This window comes from Pleurodeles waltl, chromosome 4_2 (genome assembly GCF_031143425.1).
Source record: "Pleurodeles waltl isolate 20211129_DDA chromosome 4_2, aPleWal1.hap1.20221129, whole genome shotgun sequence".
NCBI classification, from domain to species: domain Eukaryota; kingdom Metazoa; phylum Chordata; class Amphibia; order Caudata; family Salamandridae; genus Pleurodeles; species Pleurodeles waltl.
In genome coordinates this window covers 862034586-862055402 of record NC_090443.1, presented here as the reverse complement: position 1 = coordinate 862055402, position 20817 = coordinate 862034586, and the positions used below count along the sequence as shown (strand labels likewise).

The following is a 20817-nucleotide window of genomic DNA, read 5'->3' as shown; positions in this document are numbered from 1 at the left end:
AGGCAGAGTAACTGAGGGCCCCAGAAATTCAGGGTTACTCCGGGAAAAGAATCGAATCAGCTCTTAAGAAGATCAAGTTTAGGAGCGAGATCCAGGGGCACGTTTACACCTTTGTGCATTTTTAGGGGTTTGAGAGTGGTGGTGGTGTGAGACGGGGTTGGCGCGGGGGGAGGCAAGTCTGGCTTGGACACCTAATGCTTTTGTTAGACTCACCCGATGAATTCCACCATCATGATGATTTGTTGCGGGAACAAATTCAGGATCAGGAATGGGACCTTCCTTTATCTTCGACTGAGCAGTGTGAAGTCGTCTAGTGTTTAGCAACAAACAGCTCCGCCTCACTTTCTGGATGTCCTCTAAATTCATCAAGGTGCAGTTGCTACAGGCTCTGGAATCGTTGTCCAAACCCAAGCACCAAAGGCAAATCTGGCAGGGAAGTATTACAAACATTTGCTTGGAACAGTCCCTACGAGGTTTGAATCCTGTGGTTTTAGTGGGTGAAGTTTATAGGATTTTGCCTTGTGAAGGACAAGGGGCAACACCAGATCCACATCTGGTGGCATGTACAGAAAGGAACTGACATCAGTGTGCTTGGGTGGCACTTGTATTCAGTTCAAGTCACTTCCGAAGTGAAATGGCGTTGGTGCAGAGCCACATGACGACACTTACCAGCATGCCAGGGTACTGCTTCAAAGTTTTCTGATTCAGTCTGATGCCAGGGAGAGTATTCCAAATGTGAGGAATCTGTCAACAGATACTTATCATAAGAAAAATGCTTTAAATCTGTGAGTAGAATTATCCAACAGAAAGCTTGGAACTCCTGTCTCAATATGTGATCAGATAAAGGCTTTTCAGCAGAGTGCACGAATGGTAAACACAGATGTTATAAGTATGGATCTGACAGCCATGATTTGAGCACAACAGAGTGCCTGAAATCAGCAGATGAGAATGGAGGAAGTGGGAATTCGATTTGGTTAGGTAAATGAGAATGGGCTGAGGCCATCAGACAAACTGTGTTTAAAGAATGAGTGTGTGGCACAGATTTTGACCCAGGAGAGTCCATGTGGAGTGAAATATGACGTTTTCCTTCCTGAAAACGCAAGAATATACAAGCCCTTTATAATTCTACTTGCAGATCCCTAATTTTGGCCTTTAGAACCCTAATGGAAACATAATTTAGTTTCCTTGCCAATTATAATGTATGTGCCAGGGTCTATATGTCCTGCCAACTTTTTTCTGTGCCATTTCTGCTTGTGACTCCAACTCAGAAGGTGCAAGGTTGAGTTGCTAGGGTGTATTAGTCCATAAGGCTGCTCATTTTCTGAATGAAAAGTGGTTATCTGCATTGCTTTCTCGCCGATTGGTATCCTGAAACAGTTTAAGTCCTGCCTTGCCCAGACCCTGTCCATCTGAAACGTTTAGCCTATTTAATGTATGTGTCTGTTGGTATGTAAGAGGGCCACATGTGACAGTGTGTGTATGTGTGTGCAACTGATTGTGAGAGAGCAATCCTTAGAGGGCTCTGAAGAAACAATTGAGGTGACAGGTTTGCCAAGATGGAAAAACCTCAAAAAATCTTTTAGCAAACTTATCTATGACTCGCTTTCCTAAACATCAGTCAATGAAACAGATAGAGGTAAAGTTGTTCAAAATAAAATATAGCTGATATGTGCAGTCATGACATAATATTTTAAAACAAGTTGATGAAAATACCACCAGTCAACAACTTTTAATAATAGATGCAACTACAGAAAAGATTCAGACCTCAGGCCTCCAGCTTTCAAAAAATTTTCACAAAAAGATTTGGCACAGTTTCTAGCCATCTCATCATCAGCAGTCGGCATCAGTTTAGAACTAAGAACCTGCAAATAATCATAAAACAAACTCTGTTGAAGTCTTTACTAGGGGGATAAATAAAAATATTCCTATCGACAAGAACTGTTCCAACATTTCATAGCACAAATCAAAAACATTTTTTTTTTCTTTTCAGAATCCTCAGACTACAAAACAGGTTTGCAACACTAACAATTCTGAGCACCCTCTGAAAGACATAACTGAAATAATGATTGATTCAAAGGGAGCCACCTTTTTGCATTCTGTAGCCTGTATGTACAACCAAAATGGCTGAAAAATAGGTAATTAACAATTGTCATTTGTGAATTTGGAGAAGTGACCCTCTCCAGCGCTGTCACAGATAAACTTTCTTTTACCATCTAGAGATCTACTCCAAATTCATAAGCTCAGAATAAAGTAAAAACAAAGTTATTATGAGCAGAGTCAGACAAACAAAGATTATGGCCTTTTGCAAATTAGTGAATGATATTGTGGGTGTTTTATAGCAGAAACAAGATATTGTATTTACAGAATAAATGATGTGTGTACATATAGAAGGCCTGTGTGGAAGCATTAATCATTAATACATGGTGCTCAATGTCCCCATTGTTAATTTTTCAATGCAAAGTTGCAGCTGCTAATCTGCAAACACCTTATACAGATTGAAGTACACTACAGTCTGAATGGCTATCAAAATACATTTTGACATCAGACTCCAATTAGTGAGCTAGATTGCTGTCATACTAAAATATACTAGATATTGGAATGATCTTTGATCAGAGGTGAATTACAAATTATTTGCCCAAATTATAAAAATTAAAAAAAATATTAACAATCAAAAAAGTTACCTACTTACGGTAATGATCTTTCTGATGGATAGTCTATCTGCAGATTTCTCACGTGTAGAACCCTGAGGTGTCAGACTGGATCAGGAAAACTATAAAGCATGATGTCACTGGTAGAGGGCACAAGACTCCACTTTTTTTCCCCAAGCCTTCAACGGGAGAGGGAGAGGAAGAAGGAGATTGAAATTCTGAGAAAATCCAGTACACCTTATTTGTAATATGGAATCCTATTAACTTTCCCTAAAGGTCCTTCATCAATCAGGGAGGAGGGTAGGTCGGTGATATATCTGCAGGATGAGTATCCACCAAAAAGATAAAGTAACTTTTTCTTCTGATGGATACTTCCACCTGCAGATTTCTCACCTGTAGAACAGATTTCACAGCAATACCCTGAGCTAAGGTGGATGGTTGATGGATGATTTAAACCAGGAAACCTGAAAGACGGATCTAGCAAAATGTGTATCCCAGCGCACCTTTGCATCAAGACAGTAATGCTTTGTTAAGGTGTGCAAGGAATACCATTTCACTGCCTTACAGATTTATGCAATTGGTACACCCTGAGCTAACGCAGAACTGGTGGATTTGGTTCTGGTGAAATCAGCCTCGAGTCTTTCAGGTGGCTCCTTCTTGGCTAAGGCAAAGCAGGTCTTAATGTAGGGGATGACCCATTGTAAAGGGGCCCTCTTCTGACCTGTCCTTACCTTCATGGCGCCACAGTATCCTGTGGAGAGCTAATTGCCTGACTGGTATTAATTGGTGCAGTCCAGGTAGTGATAAATTGCCTGGCAAGGAACCAATCAATGCAATTGTTCTTTCTCTTTCTTAGGATGAGGTAGAGTATAGAAGATCAGGAACGTAATGGATTGGGCAAGGTGGAAGGGAGTGATAATTTTAAGGAGGAAACCAGCCCTGGTTTTCAGCATCAACTTGTCTGGATAGAAGGTAGTGAACAGGGGACAACAGCTAAGAGCCTGCAACTCACTTCGAGCAGACGTAATAGCAACCAAAAATAGAGTTTGAGGGTCAAGATACAAAGAGTACAACTGTGCAGGAGCTCATGCAATGAGAACCAAATTCAAGTCCCATTGAAGAAACACAAAGGGAACTGGAGGAAAAGGTTAGTCAGGCCTTTAAAAAAACACATGATAATAGGGGACTTAAGCAAGAATGGTGGATCCAGCAGACAGAGGCAGACAAACAAGACAGCTAAACAATCCTTCAAAGTGCCAAAGGCACATCGCCTCTGAGCCAGGTAAAGTGCATCCTGCAGGACTTAACAGTGTGGACTGCAAGGGATCCTGCAACAAAGTTTCCCCATCTGCCAAAATGAGCAAACTTAGTGGAGGGGTGTAGAAAAGACAAGATGAAGTTGACCACCTCTACATCTGAAAAGATCTCAGTTGTCCTTGGTCCATCTACAAGTGTGAAGGTTGAGGCCTAGGAGATTAGGGTGCAGAACAATCTCCCACCCCCACACCGACAGAGAGAAGATCTGGCCTGAACGGCAGGCGGAACAGAGGGCATGTGAAGAAGCACAAATCTTTCTCAGCCCTGAGAAATCAAGAGTATTGGGGTGGGGAGAAGGAGGGGTGGGTGCTTAACTTATACTTAAACCACGTCACCCAAAGCTCTCCTTAAAGGATACTGGAAAGCACAGCAATGCTGGCACTGAACATTTTTCAAGGATGCAAATAAGTCCAACTGAGGACTGCTCAACTGGGTGAAGATGTTCTGACCTACTTCCGATAGAAGACCCCACTAGTGATTGGCAAGACAACGCCAGGTCTGACATTCAGAAACCCCGTTAGGTGATAGGCTGTGAGACAGATCCCCTGGAGGTCTGCACACAACCACAGTCTCAGTACTTCCAGGCAAAGGCGGTGAGACGCTATCTGTCTTGCTTGTTCACTTATTACTTCACAGTCATATGATAAGTGACTGCACCTACATGCCTTAGGGCATTGTTGCACTCTGAAAATGTATAATTCGTTCATGTTGTGTGACTAGATCTGGATTGACTGGCCTATGATAGAGGGGAGAAAAGCCTTTAGCGCCAGCTAAATAACCCACAATTCTAGCAGGTTGGTGTGAAAAACCTGCTATTTTGGAGACCAGAGGCCCATGATCTCAATATCCTTTGCATGCTCGCCACACTTCCCACACATCAAGACTGTAGTGACAGTCGGAGGGGGAGTAAAGGCCATTGCATGTGTCACGTTCGCCTCGTCCCCCGTCAACCTACTAATACCACAGTGCTGGGGTGAATCACAATGGTGTCTAACAAGTCTCCCTCTTACCCACTGGAGTCACTGCCTGCAACTGGAAGGCTGTCATGTGCCAACGTGTGTGCGTGGCCAGGAGATTGCAGGAATCCTAGGAATCTCACAAGACTCAGGACTGGAACTCACCCGCCATGCTAGAAAGACAGAACCATCTTCTAAATGTCTGATTCTCTGTGACAGGAGGAAAGGTGTTGAGAGGGGTGGTGCCTAGTACCAACCGTACTAACTGAACTCATTTGGAGTGCCACAGGTTGAATTAAAGTTCACTTTCCAAACAGCCCAAGTCAAACAGCAGAGATGCCGTCAAATACAGATCCGGGGTACTGACTTTCAGGAGCCAGTCATCCATGTGTGGGAAAATAAATATGCCTGACCACCTGAGATGAGCAGCAACTACTGCCATCACCTCCATGAGGACTCAACGTGTCAATGTCACACCAAATGGAAGTACAGTAATTTGGTAGTGTGTAGAATTCACCATAAATCGCAAGTAATTCTGATGACATCACAGTGTAGGAATGTGGAAGTGCAGGTCCAGTGATACCACACATTCTCCAAGCTCCGACACCAGAGGTACTTCACGGCAAGTAGTATTGTACTTGCTGTTACGGAATGCTGCCTCATCCGAACAAGCAACAATGCTCCACCTTAAACTTTGTAGCATTATATTAGTTTATTAGAAACATTGTTGAAGTTTAAGGCTAACCGCATGGAGTGGAGAAGTGTGGCTCAATGGTTAGAGCGGCAGACCCTAATGCTGAAATCTGGCCCAGGACCATGGTTCAATTCCCGCCTCGGCGGGTCTTGGGCTCAATTTCCTTGGACCTGATAATTCTCGCATCGGTGCCTAATCTAATTCATGGGTCCCACTCTGTAGCTCTGGGCAACAGCTTGCTTAATCTCCACAACTGCCCCAACAGCGCTGGGATGCCTGGCTTCACCTTGGAGGTTGCCCAGGAGTGGGCACTTCACAGGGAAAAGCCAGGAGGGGTTCCACAGCGGTATGCGTACAGCGCCTTGAGACCCTAACGGGTGAGTAGTGCGCTATACAAGTACGAAGCCTACAGTTTACAGTAGTACTCACACACTACTTATGATTAATTTGCTTTTAGCAAATATATGCTTTTAGCAAATGGTTTACACATGGGTAGAGCTCTAACTGTAGAACTGGGGTGGGTAAAGGCTGCAAATACACACTCAAAGGTTAAAAGAAGGACATTTGTGAATAAATGGAATGTATTATATGGTGTGGTTGTGCGACCTCACCATGTAATACACTTACCAACCTCCCTAGGACCAGTAGGTTTCATTTGTCAAACCTTTAACTCAACTCCGTTTTTTCTTTTCTTTTTAAACTGTCTTATTGGTTTTTGCATGTTTAACATCATATAATAAGATTCGGGGTGCTTACATTGCCTGTATAGTTCTATATGGTACATCTCAGATTCCACGGTCACAGCTACCAGTTCTTTTCCTTTTAGATATTCCACCGGTTGGATTACAAGCTCCTTTAATTCACCCCTACATCATATAAGATCTTTCTCCCTTTGTCCAGTGTGCACTCAGCATACAGATAAGTCAGATAAAGTATCTCAACTTCTAGAAACAGTCAATAAATGTAGGAAGCTGTCTCTCTATAAAGTGCACTAAAATTAAGTTCACTGTACAGAGAGTCCAGTGGATCCCTAAAAGCTTGCAGAAGCAGAAATAGATAGGTCTAGGACTCTATTTGTGGTAGCGTGGGCGAGCAGCTAGGCTTGTGAAGGATTCATGTTAATCATTTGTTATAGTCACAGAGGCAATAAATGAGACACCTACTCAAACAATAAATCTGAGACCAAATTAGAATAATTACATTTGCTTTTATATATGCTTTGAACCAAATATTTTCATTATAAGGTAAGCAGTTTTTAAAATAAAATTATTTTAGTTTCAAAAATCGACAGTGCAATTTTCAGAATGTTGACCTATGGGAGGAAAACAAGAAGGGGAGGGAGGAGGGGGAGGGAGGAGGAGGGGGAGGTGCAAAAGGGCGCACCAAATTTAGTCCCTCAGCGGCACAGGGGCAGCCGGGTGTAGAGTGCCAACACAGCACTGGGCGCCCAATGTTAACCAAAAGAGACAGGGGGTAACCAAAGACGCGCTGCGCACAAATGAGTAAAGCAGGATCAGAGATTGATCTCCCCGAGTTGAGGTAAGTACAAGGGGGGCCCAAAGATAGCACCAAACTTACACCCTCAGTGGCACACAGTCGGCTAGATGAGGAGTGCCAACAAAGTGTTGGGTGCCCAATGTAAGTCAATGGGGGAGATCAGTCTTGGATAAAGGCTGCAGGCTCTGGCCAGGAGGATGAAAGAAGAAAACCCACAGCTGGCCAGGTAAGTTCAGATGCCAGGGGTCATTCGGACACTGACGGTCCAGCTCCCCAAGGCCAAGGTGCTCCGGAAGCAGGTGTATCTTTTGGAGTCAGAAACAGCTTACTGGGCAGGTCACGCTCAGTGGGAGTCTTCGGACTGAGGCTGCAGGTTTTGAGGCAGAGTCCAACAGGGGTCAGATAGCCCATGGTGGACTCTGACTCAGAATCACTGGGAAACCTTCACAAGACCGGTGGGCCACTTGGACTCTTGCCGTGGACACTGGGTGCTGAGGTGGATTCAGAGATCTGTGTGTGTCCACAGGACATCGTCTTTATCGAAAGCAGGTAGTCCTCCCAAGGCTTTGGAGGTCGCAGGGTTGCAGTACAAGTCGTCTTCTGGGCGCAGGACTTTCGAGTATATACGTTTTTGCGTATGGTCCACTTCGGTGGATTGCAGCTCTTCCTCAAACCTATGCTTTCGCATCTGAGAGGACAGTGATTGCTCTTCTGTATAAGAGCCTGGACCTGGGTCGGTTACGGGTTGTTTCGGCACCGAAACCCTGCCTGTATCTTTTTTCGGCTCCGAGGTGGCTTTTTTCTTTTTTAGAGTCGAAACCTCTCGGCGTCGATCTTCGTCGGTGCCGCTGTCTCGGCGTCGAGCCGTTTCTACACCGCTATCTCGGTGTCGATGCTTCTCTCCAGCACTTTCTCGATCCCGAGAAGGCTGCGTGCCGGTGTCTCGACCGGAGTCGGACGATCTCGGCACTGTTTGGGCCTTTTTCGGTGCCGATGGTCGGTCACCGAATTTATGGGTGGAGCCATGGCCTGGTGGCAGTGGCGTCCCCTGGGCCTTGTCACTGTTCTTATGTGTTGTTTTCGACGTCTTACTCACGGTTCTTTGATCGTCGACTTCCTCCGAGTCCGATTCGTGGATCGAAAAGGTTTCTTCTTCCTCTTGTTCCTCGAACTCTCGGTGTGCTGTCGGCGTGGACGCCATCTGAAGTCTCCTGGCTCGACGGTCACGGAGTGTCTTTCGGGACCGGAACGAGCGACAGGCTTCGCAAGTCTCCTCACTGTGCTCAGGTGACAGGCACAGGTTACAGACCAAATGTTGGTCTGTATACGGGTATTTGTTGTGGCATTTGGGACAAAAACGGAACGGGGTCCGTTCCATCGGCGGTGTTGGACACGCGGTCGGGCCGACCAGGCCCCGACGGGGGATCGAAAAGTACCCCGAAGGGCACCGGAGCGCGTCGATCTTCGATGCGGTGTTGAATCAAACTACGCCGATCGCAACAATACCGACGAAAATCTTCCGAAATTTACTAACTTTCCGTTCCGAAACTCGGAGCGACAGGAACACGTCCGAACCCGATGGCGGAAAGAAAACAATCGAAGATGGAGTCGACGCCCATGCGCAATGGAGACAGAAGGAGGAGTCACTCGGTCCCGTGACTCGAAAGACTTCTTCGAAGAAAAACAACTTGTAACACTCCGACCCAACACCAGATGGGGAGCTATGCAGAACATGTGTATCTACAGCGACAGATGCCATCGAACCAAAGGATTTCCTTTGGGAGAACCAGACAACCCCCTCTCCCTTTGGAAATATGTGTTACATGGCTTGGGAGGGGTACATGTGGTGCCCTCCTTGCATAAACCAGCCTGCACCGTTTCAGGGACCGTAAGTCCCTGCTCTGGCTCGAAACTGGACAATGGAAAGGGGAGTAACCACTCCCTTGTCCACCACCCCAGGGGTGGTGCCCAGAGCTCCCCAGGTGGCCACTTGATTCTGCCATCTTGACTCCAAGGTGGACAGAGGCCTCTGGGAGCATCAGAGTGGCCAGGCCAGGCAGGTGACGTCACAGCCCCCTCCTGATAGGTGGTCACCAATCCCCCTTCCAGGGTTATTTAGGCTCTCCCTCTTGGATGGGTCCTTGATTCGACGTGCAAGACTCTGGAACTGCAACTGGACTTCATAGGAACCTACAATCTGTAGCTACAGCGACGACTCTGCTCTGCAACATTGTTTCTCTGGCTCCTTCTAGCAACTGCAACATTTCCCTGGCTGTGCATCCTCTGAGGGTGGAAAGTCTTCAGTCTGCAAGAAGGAATCTCTCTTGAAGTGGAGTCACTCCCCTGCATCCGCAGGCATCAACTGCAAAGATGACTGGTCACGCGTATCTCCTCTCCTCCAGAGCTGCATGAATCCTGCATCATGGGTGGTGGTCTGGAGTGGTCCCCTTCATCCTCTGGGCCAGCTGTCCAACTTTGGAGAGGGTAAGTCTTTGCTTCTCCACGCAGGGCAGTCCCCCCATGCACTGCATCTCTTGCAACTACTAAGGCTTGTTGACATCTCCCCCAAGGGATTTTCGGGCTCCATGTAGCCCCAGCCCCCAGCACTCTTCCCTGCGGGGCACAGCTCTGTGTGCTTCTCCTGCAGCTCCTTTCTTAGTGTGCTGTGTGGGCCTCTCTGTGACTCCTGTGCTTGCTGCCTGAGGGTCGCCTGTAGGGGCTGCCTCCTCTTCTTATTACTCTCCTCACTGCAGAGGGTCACCCAGGATTCCCCTCCATGGGATGATTCCTCCTAGACCTTGCTGGTCCCCGGTAGTCCCGTATTTATTCTCCAACGACATTTGCCTTTGCCAGGGATTGTTTTTCCACACCACTGACCGACTACAATCCTTCTTCCAGCGTGAGACATCGACTGCATCACTTCAGGAACTCTTCAGCTGCTCTAGGGCTGCACTGCTGACTGTCTTCGTCCATTTGGTCCTGCATCCACAGACTGGTGGAAAGTAGATCCTGCCACCACGGACACTCTAACGTGAACTGGACTTGGTCCTCTTCTTTTCCAGCTCTTCCTCTTCCAAGATCCACATTTGGTTTCTTGCAGTCTTGTCTGGGTCTTGTAATATCCTCTTGCAAAGTCCTTTTGATGGGCTTAGGGAAAACCAAGTACTTACCTCTTTTCTCCTGGTCGCTGGGGGGCACTCTGGTACTTACCTTGTGGGTTTCCTAGTACCTCCAGCTCCCCTCTACTGATTCCACTTCCTTGAGTGGGTCCCTGACCTTTGCATTCCACTTTCTTAGTATATGGTTTGGTACCCCCCTCAGGCCTTCAGTACTTGCTATTGCTTTCACTGTTTCCTATTGCATTCTATACTAATTTCTGACTGCTACTGTACATATAATAGTGTGTTTACCGTTGGGGTATAGCCAATATAGTAATTTAGTATGTGTGTCACTAAAATAAAGTACCTTTATTTTTGTAACATTGTGGTTCTTTCATGTGTGTGAGTGCTGTGTAACTACAGTGGTATCGCATAAGCTTTGCATGTCTCCTAGTTAAGTCTTGGCTAGACACTGACTACACCTCACTAATAGGGGATACCTGGACCTGGTATAAGGTGATAATACCATAGGTACTCGCCACACACCAGGCCAGCTTCCTATAGGTGTATTCAGTCTACTCTGCTGGTGCAACTCTGTGGTGTCTGGCGCTTGTTAGGTCTGCAGCAATCTGAGGTCTAGGGTTCAGGGGTGCCACCGAAATACTGAATTCAGGGGCGTTACAGAAGTGTCAGGTGGTAGCCAATGGGCTACTCATCTTTACAATGACTACACCCTTCTTATCACCACTTCCTTTAGGAAGTGGGCATAGCCCTAACCTATTGGCCTAATTACTTCCAAAGGAGATGGAGGAACTTAAAAAGTAGTGTCCACTTCAGCTCGCCCACCTTAGGGGTGGGACTGGCATGAAGTGGGCACGCCTCCTAATTTAACTCATTTTACCGCTAGTCCTGCCACCAAAAGTGGGGTAAGGAATTGGGTGTTGGCCTTCTCTACCATTTGGAGAGGCGGCAAGGCCTTTGAAGCTCCCTGCACTAAAATATCCTACCTGGGAGAGGAGGTCACACTTCTGTCCAGAGCAGGCCTTTGTTCTCGGCCCTCGAGAGCACTGCTCTCACCTCAAGGGGTCAGGATACTGTCTATGGTGGCTGCACTGGTTTTGACCAGTCAGTGCCTTAGCTAGGAGCTTGTAGGTTTTAAGGGGACACCCTCGGAGTGCATGTATTAATAAATCCAGCACTGGAATTGGTGAGGGTTTATTAATACAAGGTGTTTGATACCAAAGATCCTTATCTTCAGTAAAGTCATCATGCAGCTGTGGAACTCGTAGAACATGTACTTAAAATGGCTTCCCTGTTCACTTACTATGTCTGCGACTTGACAAAGACATATCAGGGGCATATCTGCTCATGCAGGTAGGACCACACATATACAATAATGCACCCTGCCTTTAGGGCTGAAAGGCCTGCTAGAGGGGTGACTTACATATATTGCATGCAGTGTAAAGGGGACAGGGCATACAGGCTGTGTGCCATGTCGTGTTTTCATTTTAGTTCTGCACCAAGACACGCAGCCTGCAAAAGCAGCACTGTTTGCATTTAGTGAGCGGGTCCCTGAGGTTGGCACAATTTGTTTTGCAGCCCCCAGAGGCCTTCCTTTAGTACCCCATGCCCTCAGTACCGGGGTACCATTCAGTAGGGACTCGCAGTGACGGCTAAAGGTTTGCCAATAGGGAAAAATTACAGTGCAGTTTTGGGGAAAGGGATCTGGTACTGGGGACCTGTTTAGCAGAGACCCAGTGCACTTTGTCAAAACAGGCAAAAAGTGGGGGGTGACCATGTCAAAAGACACTTCACTGGTGCTGGGCTAAGCCACAATCAGAGTAATGTGCAAGTCTGTGGTGCGTATGGCAGGTTAAGGAGTACGGTAATTTGCTACCGCCATCGCAGAGTGGGGACTGTCACGTCCCGAATCTTCCAGGCAAGCTGTCCATCCTGGAGTCGGTGGGGTCCGTACTCCTAGCTCAATCGTGGGTAGCTGTGGCTCTATGAAGTCCAGCTTACACAAAAGAACAGGTGTTAAGCATTTAAACAGCACCAAAATAACTGAAGACAAAATGAACAAGACACTTTTGAAATCTGATGGACAAATTCCTTTCCTTTGTTAACGCCTTATCTGGTAGAGACAATATCTAGTTGCAGATTCCTTGCTTTCCCCAAGCGTCAGTCTGGATCCGGAGATTTTTCTCTAGCAGTACCCCTGAGTGCCATTAGATGGCGTTGATCAGCTCCGCGCTAGTCGTCGTCCACACCAGATATGACATTGTGATTCCTATATAGGTGCCACCCCGGCATGCTGAGGTCAGTTTCTTTTGACAACTTTCCAGGCCAGAAGCATAGAGCCATGAAGACCGCTGACTACTGGTGCGCCAAAACTAGGGCCCTTAAATGGAAGTACCTGGAAATTAGTTTGCAGAGCAAAGGAGGATGGGTGGATTGGTAAGGAATCTGCAACTAGATATTCTCTCTATAAGATAATGTGTTACTGAAGGTAAGTAAATTGCCCATCTGATAGAGACAGCTAGTTGCAAATTCCGTATCTAAGAACAGACACTCAAGCAACATAATCCACGGAGGTGGGTCTGCAAACTTAGATCATTCTAGAAAGTGCTGTAGGACCTGACAGCAAACTGACCGTACCTACGGACCTGACTGTTCAGGCAGTAGTGTTTTGCAAACGTGTGCCGAGCTGCCCACGCAGCCGCATGTAGGAAGTCAGCTCTCTATATAGTGCATTAAAATTAAGTGCACTGTGTAGACAGACCCAATTAGCATTGCAGAGACAAAAGTAATAGGATTAATGCTCTATTTGTGGTAGTGTGGACGAGCAATAAGGCTTACAAGAGGGTATTGCTAAGCATTTGCTGTACTCATAGAGGCAATAAATGAGACACACTAAAAGAATACATTCAAGACCAATTTAGAAAAATGACAATTATTTTTCTATATGTTTCAAACTCAAGAACTTGGTAATCAGGTAAGTAGACTTTAAAGCATAAATACTTTGCAGTTTCAAAAACAGCCATGCAATTTTCAGAGCTTCCTCAATGTTATTCTATTGAGGAAAACAATGTTCAGCCAACACAGGGTTAACAACGACTTACAAGGCCAATTACAGGGAGTACCGGGCACTGATCAGAATCACACCAACAGGTCACAATGGGAGGCACTGGGGCAGCCGGGTGCAGAGGTGCAGTAAGGCGTTGAGTGCTCAAAGGATTCCTACTGGAGTATAGGCATGTGAAGACAGGCTGGAGGCTCTGGCTGGGAAGCCAGTCAGGGACAACCAGCAGGAAGGTAATAGACTTGGGATGCTCTGGGATTTGTGGCAGGATATAGGTGCACCATTCTCCTGTGCCCAGGGCCAACAGATGCAGAGGTGTCTTTAGGCATCGGGATTTCACATTGGGGAGCACAAGCTGTCAGGGGGGCCTGTATGTAGGGGCAGCAGGCATCGAGGGGAGCCCGTCCGTGGTGGAACCAGGATGGACTTGCGCTCCTAGAAGTTGGGGGACTTCGCTGGCAACGATGACTCACCTCAGCTGGAGTCATGGGTCACGGGTGCAGTGGTTACTGTAGCTGTAGGATTTTCTCTCTCCACAAGCCAGTGAGAGAGGAGGTCTGTGTGTAGAGGCTGCAGGCTTCTCAGGAGAGTCCAAAATGGGTGAGACCACCCTGGACTCAGTCAATGGGCAGCTGGGGATCCACGTTGGCAATGTTGGTTGGCTAGACCTCGGGTCTTGTGCACTGGTCACTTCTGGTGTCGGGTTTCCAGGGTTCCAGCAGGTACAGGGACTTTTCGTTGGAGTTTCTTGTTGCAGGGCAAGTCTGCTGCACGCAGTAGACTTGAGAATTTCTTGAAGGCTGGAGTTGGCTACTTGTGCAGGATCCTTTGAGGTCAGCGGGCAGGCCACAGTGGCTGGCTCAAGGTCAGCTGCTTCTTCTTTGCCTTGTTTACCGGTGAAACTCTTCTGACTGTGTCTTAGGTTGTCTGACCAGGCAGAAGTCCATAGCCACTGGGTTACAAGTTGAGTTGTACTGCGGTTACAGCCAAATTATTTTCTGGGCAATAAATTCTCTTCTGGGTGACAAAGCTGCACTCCAACAACACTCCCCGGTCCAGCAGACTCGGGTGCAACTGCAAGTGTCAGGTCCTTGTCTCTAGTGCGGCATGAAAATGTGAAATTGTAGCTTTAAGATTATGGGCTACCAACTCACCCCAGCAAGCTGTTGTGACCCTTTGCTGTGCTTAGGAGGTCAGCCAACTGACCCATGTAGTCTCTTGCCTCGGCTGGGCTCCAGAGACGGCCCCTTTTCCTCTGCTGGTCATCAGGTTCAGCAGGTGCAGTCCACGCAGGTGCAACCTATCTTTGCCGGTTCCGCAGTCCATTAAGTACCTTTTCCATTGGTCAAGAGTGAGTGAGACCATTTACTCAGAAAATATATATTTTTAATGTTTATCATGGAGAAATCACTTCGCCTTGTTGGAAAGTTGTGTAGTTGCAGTTATAAGAGCAACGCTGCCTTTTACTGGAATGCATAGGGGCCTTAAATTTATGGAATTACATCCAGCTTATAAAAGTAACTTGCTCCTGTTTTTGTATTACAGACTTCTACACAGGGCTCAGATGTTTCACTTAAGATTGCTGAATTGAAAATAAAGCATTAAAACTCATAGCTAGTGTAGGGCGCTGGGTTCCGGTTGCAGTATCCCCCACTTTTTCCCTGTTTTTTAGATGCAACTCCGACTGAAGTGCACTGGGTTCCTGCTAATCACATCCGGAGTGCCAGTTTTCCTTCAGTAAAACAAAACACCTGGTCACTTGATCCCCAAGTGACCGGGCCCTTCAGCCCCTTGTAAGACCCTATAAATTTCTACCCCTGGTACCTAAGACATGGGGACTGAAGAGGGCCCCCCAGAGCTGCAACACATCTTGTGCGATTCTGACGGACCCTATGTAGGACCAACACTATTTAGACTTCCAGGCTATGTGACAAGATGCTTTCAAAATTGAAAACATTAAATGGCACAAACCCTGTGTGCCATGTCCCTAACAATGCATGCATTATATGTAAGTCACCCCACTAGTAGGCCTTACGACCAAAGGCAGGGTGTATTATATTACATGTGAGGACATAGGTGCATGAACAGATATGCCCGTTATGTCTTTGTCGATTCTCATTCATAGTTTGTGACCAGGGAAGCTGTGAGGAAATGCCTTCCTTGGCATGGTTACCACCTAACTTTTTGCCTTAAGTTGATGCCAGTTATGATTGAAAGTGTGCTGGGACCCTGCTAACCAGGCCCCAGCACCAGTGTTCTTTCCCTAAACTACACCTTTGTTCCCACAATTGGCACAGCCCTGACACACAGATAAGTCCCTTGTAAATGATACCCCTGGTACCAAAGGTCCTGTGGCCAGGGAAGGCCTCTAAGGGCTGCTGCATGTCTTATGCCACCCTGGGGACCCCTCACTCAGCACATGCACACTGCCTCACAGCTTGTGTGTGCTGGTGGGGAGAAAAAGAAAACTCCCAACAGAGTGCCATGCCCACCCCACATGCCTGTGGTATAGGTAAGTCACCCCTCTAGCAGGCCTTACAGCCCTAAGGGAGGGTGCACTATACCACAGGTGAGGACATATGTGCATGAGCAATATGCCCCTACAGTGTCTAAGCAAAGACCAGTGCAGGGTGGCCATAAAGAGTATATGGTCTGGGAGTCTGTCATACACGAACTCCACAGTTCCATAATGGCTTCACTGAAATCTGGGAAGTTTGGTATCAAACTTCCGAGCACAATAAATACACACTGATGCCAGTGTGGGATTTATTGTAAAATGCACCCAGAGGGCATCTTCGAGATGCCCCTTGAATACCAGTCCGACTGCTAGTACTAGGCTGACCAGTTTCTGCCAGCCTGCCACAACCAGACCAGTTTCTGGCCAGAAAGAAAGCCTGTACTGGGTAGAGGTGCTTCTCACCTCCCCCTGCAGGAACTGTAACACCTGGCAGCCAGCCTTATGTCTTTTGTTACATCACCCCAGGGCATCCCAGCTAGTGGAGATGCCCCCCTCTCCGGCCACTGCCCCCACTTTTGGTGGCAAGGCAGGAGAGGACAATAAGAAAAACAATGAGGAGTCACCCACCAGTCAGGACAGCCCCTAAAGTGTCCTGAGCTAAGGTGACCCCTGCCTTTAGAAATCCTCCATCTTGAGTTTGGAGGATTCCCCAAATAGGATTAGGGATGTGCCCCCCCCCCCCTCCCCTCAGGGAGGAAGCACAAAGAGGGTGTAGCCACCCTCCAGGACAGTAGCCATTGGCTACTGTCCTCCTGACCTAAACACACCCCTAAATTTTGTATTTATGGGCGACCCAGAACCCAGGAAATCAGATTCCTGCAACCTACACAAAGGAGGACTGCTGACCTGAAAACCCTGCAGAGATGACGGAGACACCAACTGTCTTGGCCCCAGCCCTTCCGACCTGTCTCCAGACTCAAAGAACCTGCACAGCGACGCATCCGACAGGGACCAGCGATCTCTGAGGACTGCCCTGAAACCGAAGGACCAAGAAACTCCAGAGAACAGCGGCACTGTTCACCAACAGCAACATCTTTGCAACAAAGAAGCAACTTTTAAAGAACTCACTCTTCCCGCCAGAACCGTGAGACTCCACACTCTGCACCCGATGCCGCTGGCTCGAGCTCCAGAGAACCAACACTGCAGAGATGACTCCCAGGCGACTGCGACCTCGTGAGTAACCTGAGACGACCCCCTCCTGCACCCCTACAGCGACACCTGCAGAGAGGATCCAGAGGCTCCCGCTGACTGCGACTGCTTGGAACAAAGCACCCACAGCCCCCAGGACCAAAAGGAACCAACCTCCAATGCAGGAGTGACCAGCAGGCGGCCCTCTTCCTAGCCCAGTCGGTGGCTGTCCCGAGAAGCCCCCCTCTGCCCGCATCCCTAGAGTGAACCCCAGGTCCCTCCATTGATTTCTACAGAAAACCCGACGCCTGCTAATCGCACTGCACCCGGCCGCCCCTGTGCCGCTCAGGGTGTGTTTTGTGTGCCTATTTGTCCCCCCCCCATTTAGTGATCTACAAAAAAAACCTGGTCTGCCCTCCGAAGAAGCAGGTACTTACCTGTTGGCAGACTGGACCTACAGCACCCCTGTTCCCCATAGGTACCTATGTGTTTTTGGCCCTCCTTTGACTTCTGCACCTGACCGGCCCTTTGTTGCTGGTGCAGTGACTCTGGGGTTGCCTTGAACCCCCAAAGGTGGGCTGCCTATGCCCAGGAAACTGAACTTGTAAGTGCTTTACTTACCTCAGAAACTTAACCATACTTACCTCCCCCAGGAACTGGTGATTTTTGTACTGTGTCCACTTTAAAAATAGCTTACTGCCATTTTACCCTATACGGTGTGTACTACTGCTTTAATTCAAAGTTCCTTACTTACCTGTGTGGAGTAACTTGCATTTTATGTATTTACTTCAAATCTTTCTCTTACTCATTGGTTTACAAGAATGTCTTAATTAAGATTTATGAGAGTAACTGCATTTCTGCACCATGTTGTGCCTCAATTAGTTCAGAGCAAAGGTTTTGTACATCAAAAGGATATTTAGAATGTTTAGCCTTAACTTAAAAAAATTACCTTTTTATATTTTCATTTAGCCGAGAGAGTATGTTAGATTTGATAGGCTGGGGGAATATAGACTTGGTTTCATCTTTATTACAAAAGGTTAGTACATTTACCTCTTTCACCAGTGATTTTAAAATATCTGGCAGAGATAATCTGTTAATTATTGGTAAGCACATAAAGTTCTTTCTTGCTTAGTGTGATTTTATCTTTGCCCGGTGGATGAATTCATCAACATCAACTCCTGGTATGTGAGCTGCTAAGTTCCGAATAATGTTGACCTGCAGATGTAGTTTGTCAGACTGTAAATTTAGGGCACTCAATGTAGTGTGAAGTGACCCACGAAAAGAGTTCCAAACTGTAGGTTTTACTACTGTTCCAGATTCTCTTACGTGAGAGGGCTTAGATTTTAAGAAGGAAACTGAATCCTCTACAAAGATTGTGTGGACTAACACACTAGGGGGCCTAAGTGGGCCCTGATCTACCTCCTTTGGCACTCGTAGTAAAGATTGATCTGCATTAGCAAGGAGCTTCTTTCATTGGTAAGACCCTGTTAGAAGGCACTCCATCCAGGCCAGCTGGACCAGTTGAATAAACAATGTGCTGGATATTTTGTAAATCAGTTTTTATCTCCTCTTGTTGATTTATCAAATGAGTAGTTTGAATTTCGCCCAAAAAATGTGTTTATAGATTTCAGAAAAGATGTATTAGGCATGTAAATTAAAGTCTAATTTCCTGAGTAGTATTTGCAGGATAACTAGTGATACGTTCATTTGCATCTGGAGCTTTTGTGTAACAATCAAACGGATCATCGAGTTTATCCACATTCTGTTTTTTTTCAATATTTTGTCAGTGTGGATACGACTGCTCCAAGGCGGCCGGATCGCATTTTGAAAAATCCATCAGTTGGTAGATCTTACTGTACTGAAGGTAGCACATAATGCACCTAGCAAGTCATCCTTATATATTCAATGGGCTAGAAAATACAAAAAGCAACTTCCTCAAACTTGCCCCGCTATCCAGTTATCTTTCAGTCTTCATGGTGAGAGAAAACCGACTCAAACTAGCTCATTAGATGAAGCAATCCTCAGTCTGTTCCAGGCTCTTTTATCCATTGCAGTGTTTTTTTCTATAAGTGGTCTTGATGCAAGGGATGAAGGATGATGAAGATGCAATGCATTCGATGAAGTCTTGCGGCGACTACTTCTCGGCCCACAAAAGTGGTGAGGCGGTCCTAGCCATTGGGTCGACGTTCTTAGATGTCCTCTTGGTGGTGACAGAATCCCAGTTGCCATGGGACTACCGGTTGCCCAATATCTGGGGTGTCAGGAAAGGAGCATCTTTCTAACATAGTTACCCCCACTTTTTGCCTGGGGTCAGTGTGTTTAGACTGTACTACAATGGAATCCTGCTAATCAGGGCCCCTGTGTCTCTTGCTCTCTCCTCTCAATTAGGTTACATGGTAACTTTAACACCCCCAAATTGGCATACTTCTGCACCCATTTAAGTCCGTAGTACATGCTACTTAGGGACCCAGGGTATTGGTACTCCAGGGGTCTCCCATGGGCTGCAGCAAGTATTGTGCCACCCATGGAAGCCCATGCAAACTGGCCTTTGCAGCCTGCATGAAATGGTGCATACACCTTTCACCTTAGAAACTAGGCTTGCCTTATTTCGCAGTCACTGCACTTGGACACTGCGAGTCACCCTATGGTAGGCCCTTCAGTCCAAGAGCAGGGTGCATGGCCCTGACTGTGAGGTGCCCCTCCAAACCCCTGACTCCATTCCCTGGGCTTTGCAAGTGCAGGGAAGTCATTTTTAAATAAGTAGTGTAGACTGACCAAACACAAGTCGTCCAACTACATAATGGCTTCATCAAACCTAGACATTTTAGGTATCATGCAATTATACTGATTCCAGTGTTAGTAGCATGATACCATTTTCTCTGGGGGTTCCTTAGCGGATCCCCCAGATCTGCCTGTACAGCCTTGCAGGGTCTGCATGCCAGCACATGCTGCTGCCTACCTCAGACACTGTTCTGCCCTCCTGCTGCTGAGCCTAACTCGAGCAGGGGAAGGCAGAGCTAAGGGTTTCAGTAGCAGGGAGGTGTGACCTCCACTCCTTTAGAGCTAGGGGTCCCTGGGCTGGGGTGAGATGGCCTCCCAGCGCTTTCAAAGGGGACATGTGGTGCCTCCTTGCATAAACTGATTTGCACCAGTACAGCAATTCCGGGTTCCTGCTTTGGCGCGAAACCACACAAAGGACTGGGGAGTAACCACCATCCCGACCATCTCCTCTCCTAGGAAGGTTCACAGTGCTCTGCCAGATGGCTACTTGAATCTGCCATCTTGAAAATAAGATGTGCAGAGGTCCCTGGGAGCATCTGACTGGTTAGACGAGGTGGGTGATGTCCCTGAACCCCCTCTGATAGGTGGGCCACTGCAGATAGTGTCCAACCCCCTTGTAGGGCTACTTAAGGACTCCCTTGAGTGGGGGGGGGGGGGGGGGGGGAGGGGCACAGATTCATCGAGCAAGACTCTACAGGGAATTCTCTGCAACACATCTTCTGCTCCTGGCCTCCGGAACCACTGCTGTCTGCCTTAGGAACTGAAAAAAGACTGTATCTAGTTGGGAAGGCCCTCACTGCAACATTGTTTCTCCAGCTCCTGCAAGATTTTTGTAACATCCATGGCTGTGCATCCTCTACGGTCACAAGGACTTTGTTTGCATCAAGAAGGAGGAAGGCATCTCCCTTGGAGTGAAGGAGTCACTCTCCTGCATCCGCAGGCACCTTAAGATGACAATGACCGACTGGTGGAGCTGCTCTTCCAAGGGTCGAGTCTATTGGATCTTGCTGGTCCCCAAAAACCTGCCGATTCTCTTGTGTTTGTCAATGCTTGTTAGTGTTCCTGCTGGCCACTGCCCCTCCTGCAATCCAGCAACGG

The 20817-nt window shown here is 47.3% G+C and overlaps 1 protein-coding gene across 2 annotated transcripts in view; it reads right to left on the bottom strand.

Moving 5' to 3' along the window:
- USP24 (ubiquitin specific peptidase 24) overlaps positions 1–20817 on the bottom strand; it is a 1409949-nt gene that overhangs the window by 904675 nt on the left and 484457 nt on the right. For both annotated transcript variants that reach the window (XM_069232604.1, XM_069232603.1), the window contains exon 31: positions 1765–1862. In XM_069232604.1, coding sequence (XP_069088705.1) covers positions 1765–1862 — 98 coding nt within the window. The remainder of the gene's footprint in view (positions 1–1764; positions 1863–20817) is intronic.